A 13,695-nucleotide genomic window follows, 5' to 3' on the forward strand; every position below is an offset into this window, starting at 1 on the left:
TGTGCCGACCTGCAGTGCAGTCAGGAGGTTGCTGGTCTCTCTCAGCCGGGCCCTGGTAGCATCCAGCTCCTCCAGCAGTTTGTCCTGTGCCTCCTTCATTGTGGAGATCTGACCCTCAGCTGTTCCGATGTCCTGCTCTCCCTGCTGCACCTCCTGCTGCAGCCGGGACACCTGCGGGGAGGACAGACAGACACACGGACGGAGTCAGACAGAGAGAATAAACCATATCCACAGCCTCTCCTCTATTGCACTTCAGGCAGTATCTCAGTGTGGCCTTGAAACTACGTCAGCATTTTATGCTCAGCGAGGTGGAATTACCATCAAGAATGCATTCAATAACCATTTATATTTCTGATTTTTAAATGAGCCAGGCCCATGTACTTTTTTTGCTAACGTGGCAACATAGTTAGTTCATTTACCTCAGTGTTAAAAGCACAGCACAACTTACAAAATGTGTACATGGAGGAAAAACAGCAGCAACAACAAACACATTGTTGCAGTGGGTTTATAAATAGGATAAATAGGAAACCACCGTCTTAAGAGAAAAATTTAAACTCTGTATTTGTGACCAGGACGAACAATATCTGATTGAACCAGGGACTGAACTGAAAAACCTTTGTTAAAAAAGAATGAAGTCTCTTTTGTTATTCCTAACCATTCAATTCCTGCACCTTGATCAAATATATTTTCAGGTTCATTCTTTCCCGTTTAGCTTTATGCTGCACCAACTTTGCTGATAGATAAATAAATAAGCGGCCAATGATTGCATTTGCCATTCCTCTAAATCACTTATAAAATCATCTCTTATCATTTAGAGAATTTCCATTTAAAATTGAAATGAGCTGTTCACATACACTTATGGCCAAAGTCAAAAATAATATGAGACTTTTGAGCTGAGTCTTTAAAAGGCTAACTGTTATCAATAACATAATTAGAAGTCTATGAGCCAATTAGGTCCTCTGCCACATTCAGGCTGTTAAATAGCTATAACTCTTGGGCTCAGTCTGGATTCAGTTTATTTTCCACATACTGTAAGTAATTTTGTATATTTTAGTGTGTCCTTTTAGTGAGATGGGAGCTGCATACTTGTGACCCTGGCCTCATTTTTCATCCGCTAATATGGCTGGTATATACTATTTACTTCATCTTTCAAATGGTAAATACTGCTCATTATTCAAGTCAGACATATTATTAAGGAGCTCAGGGTTCACACTCTGGTTTCTCCAACTTTTGGAGGTGACATTAACAACAGGAAGTTAAGAGTTGTGAATGATCAATCTCACAATCTGTTTGCAGCCACTGTTCTGGAGCTTTCAGTCAAATAAAATGATCTTCATCAGTAGATGATCAAAGGTCAAAGATAAACTTTTGAGCCAACATGGAAAATAAGTCCTTGAAATGTTCAGAAAACTATATATATATCTAAAATTTACATCAATCAAAAATCCATATGTCGATGAAGATCATTTTATGAGATTGAAAGCGCTAGAACAGCTACTAAATGGACCTGAGGCTCTTCATTCTTGACCTTATCAACTGTTTTTTACAAGGTCAAGAATGACCATTGCGCTGCCTGCCTCCAGCAAATTACATTCAACGGAGCAATGTTTCGATCTAACGGAGATCTTTGTCAGACAAATAGACATCACACATCAACACATTCCTGATGTCTATTTGACAATGTGTCTGTTAGATTGAAACATTGCTCTGTTAGATTAACTGGGGGATATCAGTGCAGCGTGTGGATCTGTCTGACTTCTGCGTTCAGTTGTTTTTTTTGATCCAGTGCCTGGAGGAGTGTTTTTGGATGTGCGTACCCTACACCCTGTTTATCAAGAATGAACTTTAAACCTCAAAATTAGCACTTGTTTGACTGTGGTGTTGAACCTTCGCTCATTAGCTAGTAAAACTACTATATTTCTGAATGTATATTTGACAAGGGAGGCTTATGAAAAGTCTTTTAAGTCTTTAAAGTCTTAAAATGGCTTCAAACTTGCAACTGTTTGTACACTTCAAGTTATTTCATTGCATATTTCATGCATGAATCAGTTTAAAGTTCTGGCTCTCCTACCTCCTCATTGGCTGCATTGAGTTTGGAGGTCAGCTCCTCCCTCAGCTCGTCCAGCTGCTGCCTGAGGAGTGTCTTGTGCTCCTCCAGTGAGAGGCGCTCCCTCTCAAACTGCTGCTCCAGCTCCTGTGGGAACCAATCAGAAACACAAATCAATGTCAATACAAGTAAGCAGTAAACAAGGAACTTGATTACCTGGATCAGTAATTCTCAAAGAGGTGAAACATTTCATGTCCCCAACCAGTAAGGCTGTGAATGTTTTATTGGAAGCCGAGGAGCATTTCATTAATGTTCATGGTGTTTTACATCTACAGAGATTCTCAGTCATCCAGGTAATAGAAAATCTGAGAGAAACAAGTTGTGAAACTGATGTGAACTGATGTGGTAAGTGGCAAAACATCATCCAGAGCAGCATTTTTCTTTGACCCACTATGACTTTATGAAGAACTAGGAGCCATTTGTAAGTATGTTTGCTATTGCTGCATAGCTACAGTTAGCATTAACACCTGTTTACTGACAAGGCTAGAAAAAAAATTGAAAGTTGCATCAAACTCTATTCCTTTACTCACCAAGAGCTCTCTCCAGCAGTAGACAGCAACACCAGTGTTAACTCTTGTTTTGCGTCCATTTCTATCACTTCTTTTCTTCTACTGAAATTAGCTGCTCAGAGGGTGCATTATAATTAAAATCATAATAGGCAAGACTGGTGAGTAAACGGCTGATAATGCTAGTGTTGGCTATGTAACAATAGCAAAAATTCCTTCTTTAAAATCATTATTGTGTTAAACAGGTCAAGTGAAGTACAATTCATTGTATAAGTTGTGCGAAATCAAAGCAAGGGGTGTAATATAGTTTTTTCATGAATTTTGTTAGTCAGTCAATATCAAGTCTTGAAAACCAAAGAGTCCACAACCATGCTAGCCACGCAGTGAAACTGTGAAGTCTCACAAAACAGACTGAAGATGGACATCTACTCTGACGGCAGTATCACACTTGTACAAACACAACTCAAATCTCTCATGCAGTATTCTCCTCGGTCATGGAGCAGATCCAGATTCTCTCTCCTCTTTATTTGACATTACATTCACTGCATACATCTGTACAAATTTCTAAAAATACTTCAAACTATTTCATTGTCCTTGTCAGAAAGAAGAGAAAGAGACTTGCATTGTTAGCACAATAAAGCTTATTATGCCTGCTGATGAATGGGGAACGATTTCTGCTATAGTGTGCGATGATTGCTACTTCCCAAGGACAATTAGAGCTGAGGGAAATTGCTGTAATGTCAAATGAAATCTGCCACCATTATTCATTACACAGGAGGATGGAGTTTGTAATGCTGTTACAAAAAAAAAAAAACATCCAGTGTATTGACTACTGTGACACATTTTCGTAAAAATGAATGGTACTTCACAAAAATTGATCTGAATGGAAGGAAGAGGGAAAAATCATAGTAATTCATGTGTGATGCTTCATGACATCCTGTATTTCACCCGCTGGTTAGGAGGTCAAAGAGTGAGGAAAGTTTCTCTGATGGCAGATGATAACTGTGAGAGCTGTTACTGTAGCTTTCATCGCTAAAACAAATGAGCACTGACATGACGATCTGTGATTCTTTGGACCAAATTGTACTAAAGAGCTTGAAACTGCTCAAACATTAGCTTGTCAGTGCTTTCCCTACTGTCTCCCTGTGGTCGCTTGCATCAGGCTCAACGCCCTGATGCAATCCTAAAAAAAAAAAAGCCAACACTGGGCCAGAGCCTGCCGAATCGGCACAAAATAACCTCATGCTACAGCAAGATCTCTCCCATCCGCTGTTCGCCTGGAGCCTCCTTCTCCCACAGGACCCTGCAAAGTCTTTTCTCTAGACTTCTGCTTGCTCATAAAATCGAATGTTGAAATGGGGTTTTGGGCAAAAATCTGGACTCTGGACAGCTAACTTACTTCAAGCACTCCTCTGTTCATACATGCTGTTCTAGGGATAATTACCAACTCAGTGCTTTGTTCTACCTGCTGTGATAACTTTTTTGTGTAGATGCGATCCCTACAGTCTCTGATCTATGGTAACTTGAAGTACTTGAAGCTGCCATCACTTGATGTTTTTTGATCACTTAGTTGAAGCGGAACAAACTGTGAAAACAACAATAACGTATCATCACTTTATGAAGTTGATACGTTGAACGTGTTAGCAAAGAGTTTCCTATTTACACATTCTGCAGACACAAGAGGAATATTAGCATTCATCTGCAGTTGTGCTTGTGTCCACCTGATTAATGAAAGTTTAATAGTCTGATAATTAATTCTTTAATAGTCTCTCATTTTAGCTCTGTTTTGGTCTGCATGAACTCCTGAGGGAAGTACCTGGCCATCTCTCTGCTAAATGCCTCATATTGACTTTCTGTGTCTGATGGTAGGTGTTTGGCAGGTAGCGTACAGTGGGTACATTATGCTGAAAACAGCTGCCTGCTGCCACTGGAAAGAAGACTAATGAGAGTGGTGAGAGTCAGCCAAAACAGTTGTGGCCCATTAAACCGAAACAGTGAGCTGAAAGAGCGGAGGACAGGAGCTGTAGAGGTGAGTGATACTTCTCTGTGGGTTTATCAGTATGTGTAACAACTTTTTAAACCAATGTAAATATACAAATATCAGTTAGTCCAACTTTAAACACTTTGTCCTGCCTTTTCTACAATAAAGAAAGTATTGGTAGTAATCAAGTAAATTAATGGCGATAAGCCAACCTTTTTTGTGTTGATCTACTAATAACTGGGATGATAGTAATACTACCAAATGTCTATCTAGTTGTCTTAAAGGTATATTGTATAAATAGATGTCAATGTGTTGTTTGATTATAAAGCAGGTCTAGGTTCTATATTAATACGCTACAGAAATGTACACAGCCTGTATTCAGAAACGGTGACTTGTAATGTTGTGAATGGTTGAGTGAAAAAAGTAGTAAATGGTAGTAAATGCTCAAAGGGCTTCAAGTGCTCAGTCATCTCATGAAAAATTTAGATAATATGTGCATTATGTTTTCAATTTTCATTTGATTGGGTACTGCTAGCAAGATTTCTTACCATTGTTCATTCTGAACATCACAAAAGGAAAATTAGCAAGTTTTGCCTTAATGATCACAAGTAAAATGTAACTACCAAGCACCACACCAGACTCTCAAATCCCAAATATGAAATGCAACAATCATGAAATCAGTCACAATAAAGAAGGAATTTTCTGGTCAGTGGTCAATCAAAAACAGACAAAGTCAGATAGGGAGTAATCAAATGTGACACATCAGGATTCATGTCACATCTCGCGGCTCCATTTAGAGGGTGAGACCGAGGTAGAGCCGACCTATCCATTTAAATTCCAAACCCAGCTTTCTCACAGACAACTCGCATTATAATTTAAAGTTATGAAAGAATGGAGGTGATGAAAGAAAAGATGATTAAGTAGACGTGATAAAACTGGGATCAGACAAAAGAATCGAATGATGAAGAATGGAGAGATGAGGACTCATTTCTTCTCATCTATCTTACCCGTGATTTAGCAGAAAAGATATGAAACAGACGACTGAACCGAGCGAGTGAACGAGGAGCGAGTGAACGAGGAGCGAGTGAACGTTCCCTCCCTGCCACTCTTTTCAATTGGGGCGTTTCTGCTCCAACACTGACAGCATAACCATGAACAGGAGTGAACAATGGCAAATTGTTGTGGCAACCGGAGCACAGCAGGGAGGAAATATGAGGCTATGGAAATCACATACGGTTATAGAAGAGGAATTCTGCATATGAAATACATATCTAATAACTATGGAAATGCATAACGCTCTGCTCTTAATGTAGCTGTCATCTCTGATCGGGTCTACTGCGGAATATCATTTAAAACAAGTCCTCATTATGCAACTTTGATGCAAGAGAATACTTGATCACTTGCTTTCACATAGCTGTGTGTGACTGGAATAAAAGGACTCTGTGGAGATTAGGCATCATCACAAGGCTATTTCAGGCTGGTGGAACTGTACGCCTCAGCTGCAGTCAAATTAGTTGTAGGCTGTGGTTTGGAACAGCTAGACCTCAGGCTCATTAAACCGGTCCCAGGGCCCAGTTTGTAATTCTAGGGGCAATTTCAGTGTCTCATATCAGATGCAAAGTCGCCATGATACTAGAATTTGGGTGTTTGGTTCAGAAAATCAGGCAGAAGAATTAGCATTTATATTCTGTTGAGCTGTGCTGGTTATTTTGTTGCTATTGTTATGGTCACTGTTACCAATATCATATATTATCCCGTATATTATATCCTATATTATCCTGTATCTGTTATAGCAGGATAGTTTGTATTTTAGTTTTCTCACATCTCAGTACATACCAGTATATACAGACGGTGACTATTTAAAGGGAAAACCTGAAAAATAAGTAAAAAGACAGGATGACAATGCCCCCACCCAGAGGGCATGACGGGCTACTGGACGGTTTGATGAGTATGAAAATAGTAAAAAGAAATGGACTGTACTTATATAACGCTTCTCTAGTCTTCTTAACCACTCAAAGCAGCATTCACCCAGTCACACACATTCATATAGCGCTTTTTTCTACAGCGGTTTTTTTTTTGCGACGATAGATCGAGGGCAATTTGGGGTTTAGGATCTTGTCCATGGAGACTTGGACATGCACACTGGGGGAGCCTACAGGCTCAATTCCATGGAATTGAACCACCAAACTTCCGATAAGTGGACGGCCCACTCTACATCCTGAGCCAGAGCTAAGTGATGTGAATCATATGCTATCACCTTTAAAGTCACCAGGTCTCAACCCAGTTGACCACCTATGGGAGATTTTGGACCAGTGCTCTCCGCCACCACCATGAAAACACCAAATGAGGGAATATCTTGTAGAAGAAGTGTCCATCCCTCCACTACACTTCAGAGAATCAATAACAAGGAGCAATAAAGCTATTCTGTAAGTCAATACACATTCTCTGGGATTTTATTGGCTTGGACAACCTAAAATTAAAGACACTCAAAAATTCATAATATAATGAAATCTAAGACCAAAAACTACAGCCTCAAAATAACCAGCCACCGCCCTGACAGTTATACTGTATGTTACAGTATAATATGTTCTGCTATGATAGTTTTTACTACAAGACTGTTCCATGGAATATTAAATATACATCACAGTGTACAAGGGGTTCTGTTCTGGTGATACATCTCTAGGATTTGTCTCTTTATGAAATCATGAAAGCATTTTTGAATTTCTAGGTTATCTGGTTCGTGTTAAAAAAAAAAAACAAGGTTAAAATGTTCTGGATCACAGGACTGATAATTTGAATCAGGTGTTTTCTTTGAAGGAGCTTCAAGAGGGATTCACATTAGCTCATGAACTGATCTTTGTTGAGCTGATTTTAGCTGAGGACAAAGGATAAACCTCACAAACCGAAACTCATATGTTCTTCTCAAGAGCTAAAAAAGGGAGTGAAAATATATACCATAGAATATGCAGTAGACAAGCAGCGTAAAAGCGCCATCTAAGAAGTGGGTGTATACTGTATGTATGAGCTTAAGCCCTGTTAGGGCCGACACACTCTGTGCTAAGTAAGTAGCAGTGAAATATTTATGCTGGAAGTTTTATAAACACACACACGTTAGCTGCCGGAGTTATGTCCCTTGGCCACTGTTCACATCCATCTCTTTCTCCATCACGTCATTTTCTCCTAAATTTGATTACTTTACTTCACTTGATACTCTCCAGTTGCAGTTTTATGTGCAATAAATGTCATCAGCATTACGAGCAGGGATGTGAATTTAAATCTCAAGGGTCCGGCATCCGTTTTAAATGTCAAAACTCAACACCTCTCCCAAGCCTTAATTTCCTGATTTTTGGAAATAAACGTCAAATAAAAATGTTTTAAAAGCACAGAAAAGTTCAATTTCTTCTCAAATTATTACACAACTTTTCACATTTCTAGGATCTGAAAATCAACACATTCTTCTACCGTGGATTTCCTCTCATGTAGGTAGCGCGTTAATCTAATTAGTTCTTCATTGTCTCCTGCACAATGGCACACTAAAGCTGCCGTGTGGGTTTGTGTGTGTGAACAGAACGAGTAGCAGTTTCAGCATGTTACAATTAGAGCGTCAACATACTTGTGTCACCTGTGTGACTCACCACTCAGGTTGCTCACACTCCCCACATGTGTCTCCCATCAGCTGCCACATCACTGAACTCGGTTTTCATTGACAATTTCTTTTTATTTGTCTTTTTTCTGATCTTTTTTTGTAACGTTATCTCACTGACAGAAGCTCCTCCAGGTTACTCACATTTCCACCCGCTCAGGTTGTGTGAGCTCAGAGGTGTCCTAGATGACATTTATAGGTGAGGAATATAAATGTGCTCCCACGTCAGTAGCTTGCATTTGTTCCTTTTGAGGTTGCCAGCTTCTTAGTCACTCTTACGGCCCCTTTTGATGTATTTTAGTCTATAGGCAACCTCTGCAGATACACTTTTTTTTTGCAATTATCATGTGTGAGCTTGTGTCACCTGTCATGCCTACATAAAATTTTGTGTTAATTTTATACTGCAATTTCAATGTGGGGTCTTTAATATAACCGTGTGCAGGGAGATAATAAATTCCAAACCTGTGTTCAGTATGTTAAAGGAGCTGCTTGTTTACCGACTCATACATTAGACCTGTCAGCAGACCTTTGCACCTGCTGACACTGATAAAGGAATGTGGGCATATGTTTATCCCCAAAAGAAAATCATAAAAATAAACAAAGATGTATGTTTTCTGTCTCTATCTTCAGGCCTTACCCACCATCTTAATCTTGTTTCTTTCTCACCTATCCTGCTGTTAAATTCTATAACAATTTCATGAGCTTCACTGACACTCAGCTTCTCCGTTTTGATATAACTGCTATAATTTAAAGATTAAAAAAAAGATTTACTTACAGCTCTGCCATGGTTTTAATAAACACACTCAGGCAGTCATGGATATGGTAGCCCAGAAGGGTCAACACAGTACAAAAGCCACAACACGGATACAAAAGTCACATCACAAATACAAAAGTCACACCACAAATACAAAAGTCACAACATGAAAACAAAAGTCACAACACAAATACAAATACAAATGTCATAACACAAATACAAATGTCATAACACAAATACAAAAGTCACAACATGAAAACAAAAGTCACAACACAAATACAAAAGTCACAACATGAAAACAAATACAAATGTCATAACACAAATACAAAAGTCACAACATGAATACAAATGTTACAACACAAATACAAAAGTCACAACATGAATACAAATGTCACAACACAAATACAAAAGTCACAACACAAATGCAAATTGTGCCACAACTGAAGTGAGTGACGGTCCATTGATATTATTGGTCCTAGTTGCTTGGGGACAATAATTGCTGGCAGACTATTATGACTGGGAAAGATTTGGAAGACGTTTGAGAAGTAAGTGGAAGATTGTTGCTAGATAACTGTGATTAATGTCGCTATGTGTTGGCACATTTGAGAAATGTTGTTCAATATGTTTGTATCTTCATATTTACATGCTCTGCCATCCAGCGTTAGATTATTGTGAAGCTAGCTGTGCAGTAACCTACGGCACTTAGGTTATGTTAGTAAATCAAATGAATGTAAAGCTGTAACTGTGTTTGGAGACATATTAATGATATTAGACTAACCTTAGGGCAACAGTAGATTAACTGTAGAGATTGTTCTTTGAGAATTGTGTGTATTTTAAACACGTTCAAGGAATTAAAACCTAGTACAAAGGAACATAACATCTAGTCTGCCATGTACGGTACCCCTGTGTGAGCAGTATCCCCTCTTAACTCTCCACATGGTTTAATTACAGGCATTTATCAAGAGTAGAAATATTTAATACAGATGTTTGTTGGAGCAGCATACCAGCATATTGTCTATGTCAGTGGTTCTCAAAGTGGGATCCAGGGGCCCCCAGGCGTCCTTGAGGTGGTTACTGGGGGTCCCCAGCAAAAAGGGGAATAATTAATTTTCACTATAATTCCATCAATAAATAACACAATGACAGAATGTTTCACTGTTTTGGTCATGGGTTTCAAACACTTGTAAGGAAAGATCTAAAAGCAACTCATATGCTATCATACAGACCACTGGTCTGTATGACATGAGACCTATCTCTATTCCCCATTTTAAACATTGTTGAACCTGTTTTAAGAAGTCTCTACTCATTGTTACATCTTATCTCAAAGTCCAAGAGAAAGTATGTGCTGTCTATAATTAATAAATTATATGCTCTAACATTTCCATCAAAAATCTGCATAATAATCTAGTTTATTCTTCATGAGAGATGCACATAAACGTCAGATCTGCATTTCATTACCGTACCAACTTTTACAGACAAGGCTGCAAACTGACAAACTGTTGGAAGGAAGGTATTTTTTTGTAGACATAGTGAAAGTGTTTCAGAGGTAACAGTGAGTAGGACATCGCCTATATTCCAAAGCCAAATTAATTGGGTGCCAAACTCAGTATTCAGCGTTTCCTTCCATAATTTTGTTTGTGTCAAGAAAGAAAAAAGCTTTTGGAACAATATTTTGAACTTTGTGAGACACAACAAATTCACAGTTCAGAGTCTCGAGGCAAACGAAGTGAGTAGCTGCTTTCCAGCTCTTGTAGCAGATGGTGCAATCAGTCAACAATGTAGAATTAGCTTGGAGGTTAGAGAGGCAGGCTTGTGACTGGTTACTTGTTGAAATCCCTCAACCAGCTCATAGTGTGTCTTTGGGGAAGTAAATGAATGGTGTTGTCTCCTCTCTGAGGAACTTTACAGCAGCTTCCAACAGGAAACAGTAGTGAAATGTGCTCATACTGTGGTGGGTAGAAAATCCCTTCATTACCTGTATTTTTTATGTAGATACCAGTGCCAGTGTAAGGGTCAATATACCTTGATACATACACAATATAACTGTGATCATTGGTTTGGTTGTTGATCAAACTAAAGCATATGCGGACACCACAGGATCTCTGTCATTCATGATCACCACTCGTTTATTAACAAATTTAACATCAACAGACTGAAGTGCTGTGACAGGTCCAAATCTTTTGGCAGGCGGCGAGTCCAGTACACAGAGAGACTGCGAGAGCCGACAGCTTGTATTTTGACTGAGTCAGCCCCGATTATCACACAGATAGATTTTGTATTAGTTAATATCAGCAGTCATTCCAACAACTTGCAGATTAGCAGTGAGTGAATAGTGGATTCTTTAGGAAAAATTGTTGAAACTGTACAGGCGTTCAGCAATACATCACTTCTATCTATCTAAGCCCCGGTTTTCCTAGGAATGCCCTTTTGCTAGTGGAACTTTCCATCCTGCCACAGCATGATCTTTACCTAATCCTAACTGAGGCTGTTAGTTGGCTAAACTATCTCTGTAAAAATAAACCTTTTAGGCATTGTAGTCACTGGACATTAAAGGAATGCTACTTCTTCAGGGCAGACTGGACATTACTCAGTATCAGAAAATGAAGAGAGCCAACCAGGGTGGGGCTAGCTGATTAGCTTGCTAACTTCAGTAAAAGAAAGGAAGTGATAGAAATAGGAGCAAAAACAAGAGGGTTGCTTTCTACCTTTGGAGACAGGGCTTGGCAAGTAAAGGAACAATGTTTGATGCTCAGCTCACATCGTTTCTTTTAAACTGGTAAGTACACAGCCGTTGATGCTAATGTTGCTAATGTAGCAATAGCAAAACTTCCAAATATCTCCTTTAAAAACTGTGTATGAATGTAGTCCAGGGATTTGTGGTATCATCCATTTTGAACATTGTCTCATGAGGGTGACGCAGTGGTGATCTTTTACTTAAACAAAAATACCAACACAATAGCATTGAAATTATCTAATATTACAAGTTAAAGTATGTGCAATGAAAATTCTGTTCAAATTACACTAGGACTGTCACTTTTTATGCACAATTCAAACTTTCATTTGAATTATATTCAAACTTTAATGACCTGTTCGAACAGAAAATTGACACTTTATTAGCACAACCAACATTTTGAAGTCGTTTGCCTTGTGGTCAGAGGGCGCACTTAAAATTCACTAACAGCATAACCTATTGCCGCCCTGTTGATCTATTACTAAAGTAAGCTAATAAATAAATAATAATAACTAAATAAACAATTGGAGGAGATGTTCTGATCATGACAGAAAAGGATCTGAAAAGGATTTCCTGGAAGTATTTTGGGTTCCGTGTAGATGGTAAAATTACCAACAAAGACTTTGTTCGCCAACTTTGAAAAAAGCAGCTGCCTTACTTTGTAACGACAACAAATCAAAGAATTTACCTGCTAGCTAGCCACCCAAGTGACAGCTAGCAGAGGTACCAGAAACAAGTGGGGCAAAAAGCTCATAAAATTCGAATTAATTTGAACATCACGGGTTGCGTTACTTCAAATTTGTTTGAACATGACTTTTTTGTGAAAGTGACTTCCCTAATATGGCATTAATATAGAAGTATTATAAACATAATATACTAGCTCCTTGCTTAGTGTTATAAGTTTTATGTTTATAATGCAATAATGTAGTATGTTGTGGTTGCTTGAGGTGAAGTTAACTGTACCTACTTTATACAAAATTAGCTGTATGAAATAGTTAGTAAATAAATACCAAGGCGTCATCTTTTAGCTGTAACATAACTAGTGACTCCATCAACGAGATACATGTTGTGAAGCGAAGAGCCAACATGTCCAACTGCATTGTTGTAGACTAAAAGTATAAAATCGGACAAAATGGAAAGTAAAGTAAAATTTAACTAAATTCACTTTCACCTCCAGTGTCGGTACAGAGAATAATCCTATCCACCAAGCTGCAGAAAACAAACGTCCCAAGGACACCGTCTTTATGGTTTGAGATGAGCCCCGAGCTTGATGATGCAGTATCAATTAACATATACAGCTGTTCATTTTTTCTCTGGCTCTCAGCAATAAGCACTTATTACACAAGATGCAGCAATCTGAAAATGAATCTAATTTTTGTTCATTGTGCAGAGTGAACTCACCATCTGATGCACCCTCTTTCAAATGCATTCTCATCTCTTCTCCATCTATGGATTCTATTGTTTTCATCGAAGCAGACTCAACATCTTTATGATCTTTTATGACTGTGTGTGTGTCAGATTCAGTTTCAGAAAAAGGTAGGGTTCATACCAACAAAAACAGCTTTGTATATTGGTCTAACCTTGTGTGCGTGTGTGGGTGTATGTACTCACAGCCAGCAGGCGGTTCTTGTCCTTCTCAGCACTGTTAAGAGCGTTTTCCAGGGTCACTCTGTGCTTCTTGGCGACTTCCTCCAGAGCCCGAGCCTGGCTCTCCTTCATCTGGCTGGCCTCCTCTTCGTACTGAGCTCGCACGTTGTTCATGTCCTTCTCATGGGACACCTTCTCCTCGTGCAGGGTCTGACAAACACGGAGAATAAATATGCATGCACACACGCATTTAAAGTATGCTCAAAGGTGAGTGTTATGATAGACACACACATGCACACACAAACAGAGGATTCACACCATATGCTGTATTATTCAGCCATATTGCCAGTGTTTACTGAGCGACAGCCAAGGAATCAATACTGCAC

The 13,695-nt window shown here is 38.9% G+C and overlaps 1 protein-coding gene across 2 annotated transcripts in view; it reads right to left on the minus strand.

The window, feature by feature from the left end:
- fam184ab (family with sequence similarity 184 member Ab) overlaps window positions 1–13,695 on the minus strand; it is a 139,737-nt gene that overhangs the window by 53,942 nt on the left and 72,100 nt on the right. For both annotated transcript variants that reach the window (XM_056405430.1, XM_056405433.1), the window contains exons 9-11: window positions 13,334–13,519; window positions 2,072–2,194; window positions 10–171 (exon numbers count right to left, since the gene is read on the minus strand). In XM_056405430.1, coding sequence (XP_056261405.1) covers window positions 10–171; window positions 2,072–2,194; window positions 13,334–13,519 — 471 coding nt within the window. The remainder of the gene's footprint in view (window positions 1–9; window positions 172–2,071; window positions 2,195–13,333; window positions 13,520–13,695) is intronic.

Source organism: Seriola aureovittata, chromosome 19, assembly GCF_021018895.1.
Source record: "Seriola aureovittata isolate HTS-2021-v1 ecotype China chromosome 19, ASM2101889v1, whole genome shotgun sequence".
NCBI lineage: Eukaryota > Metazoa > Chordata > Actinopteri > Carangiformes > Carangidae > Seriola > Seriola aureovittata.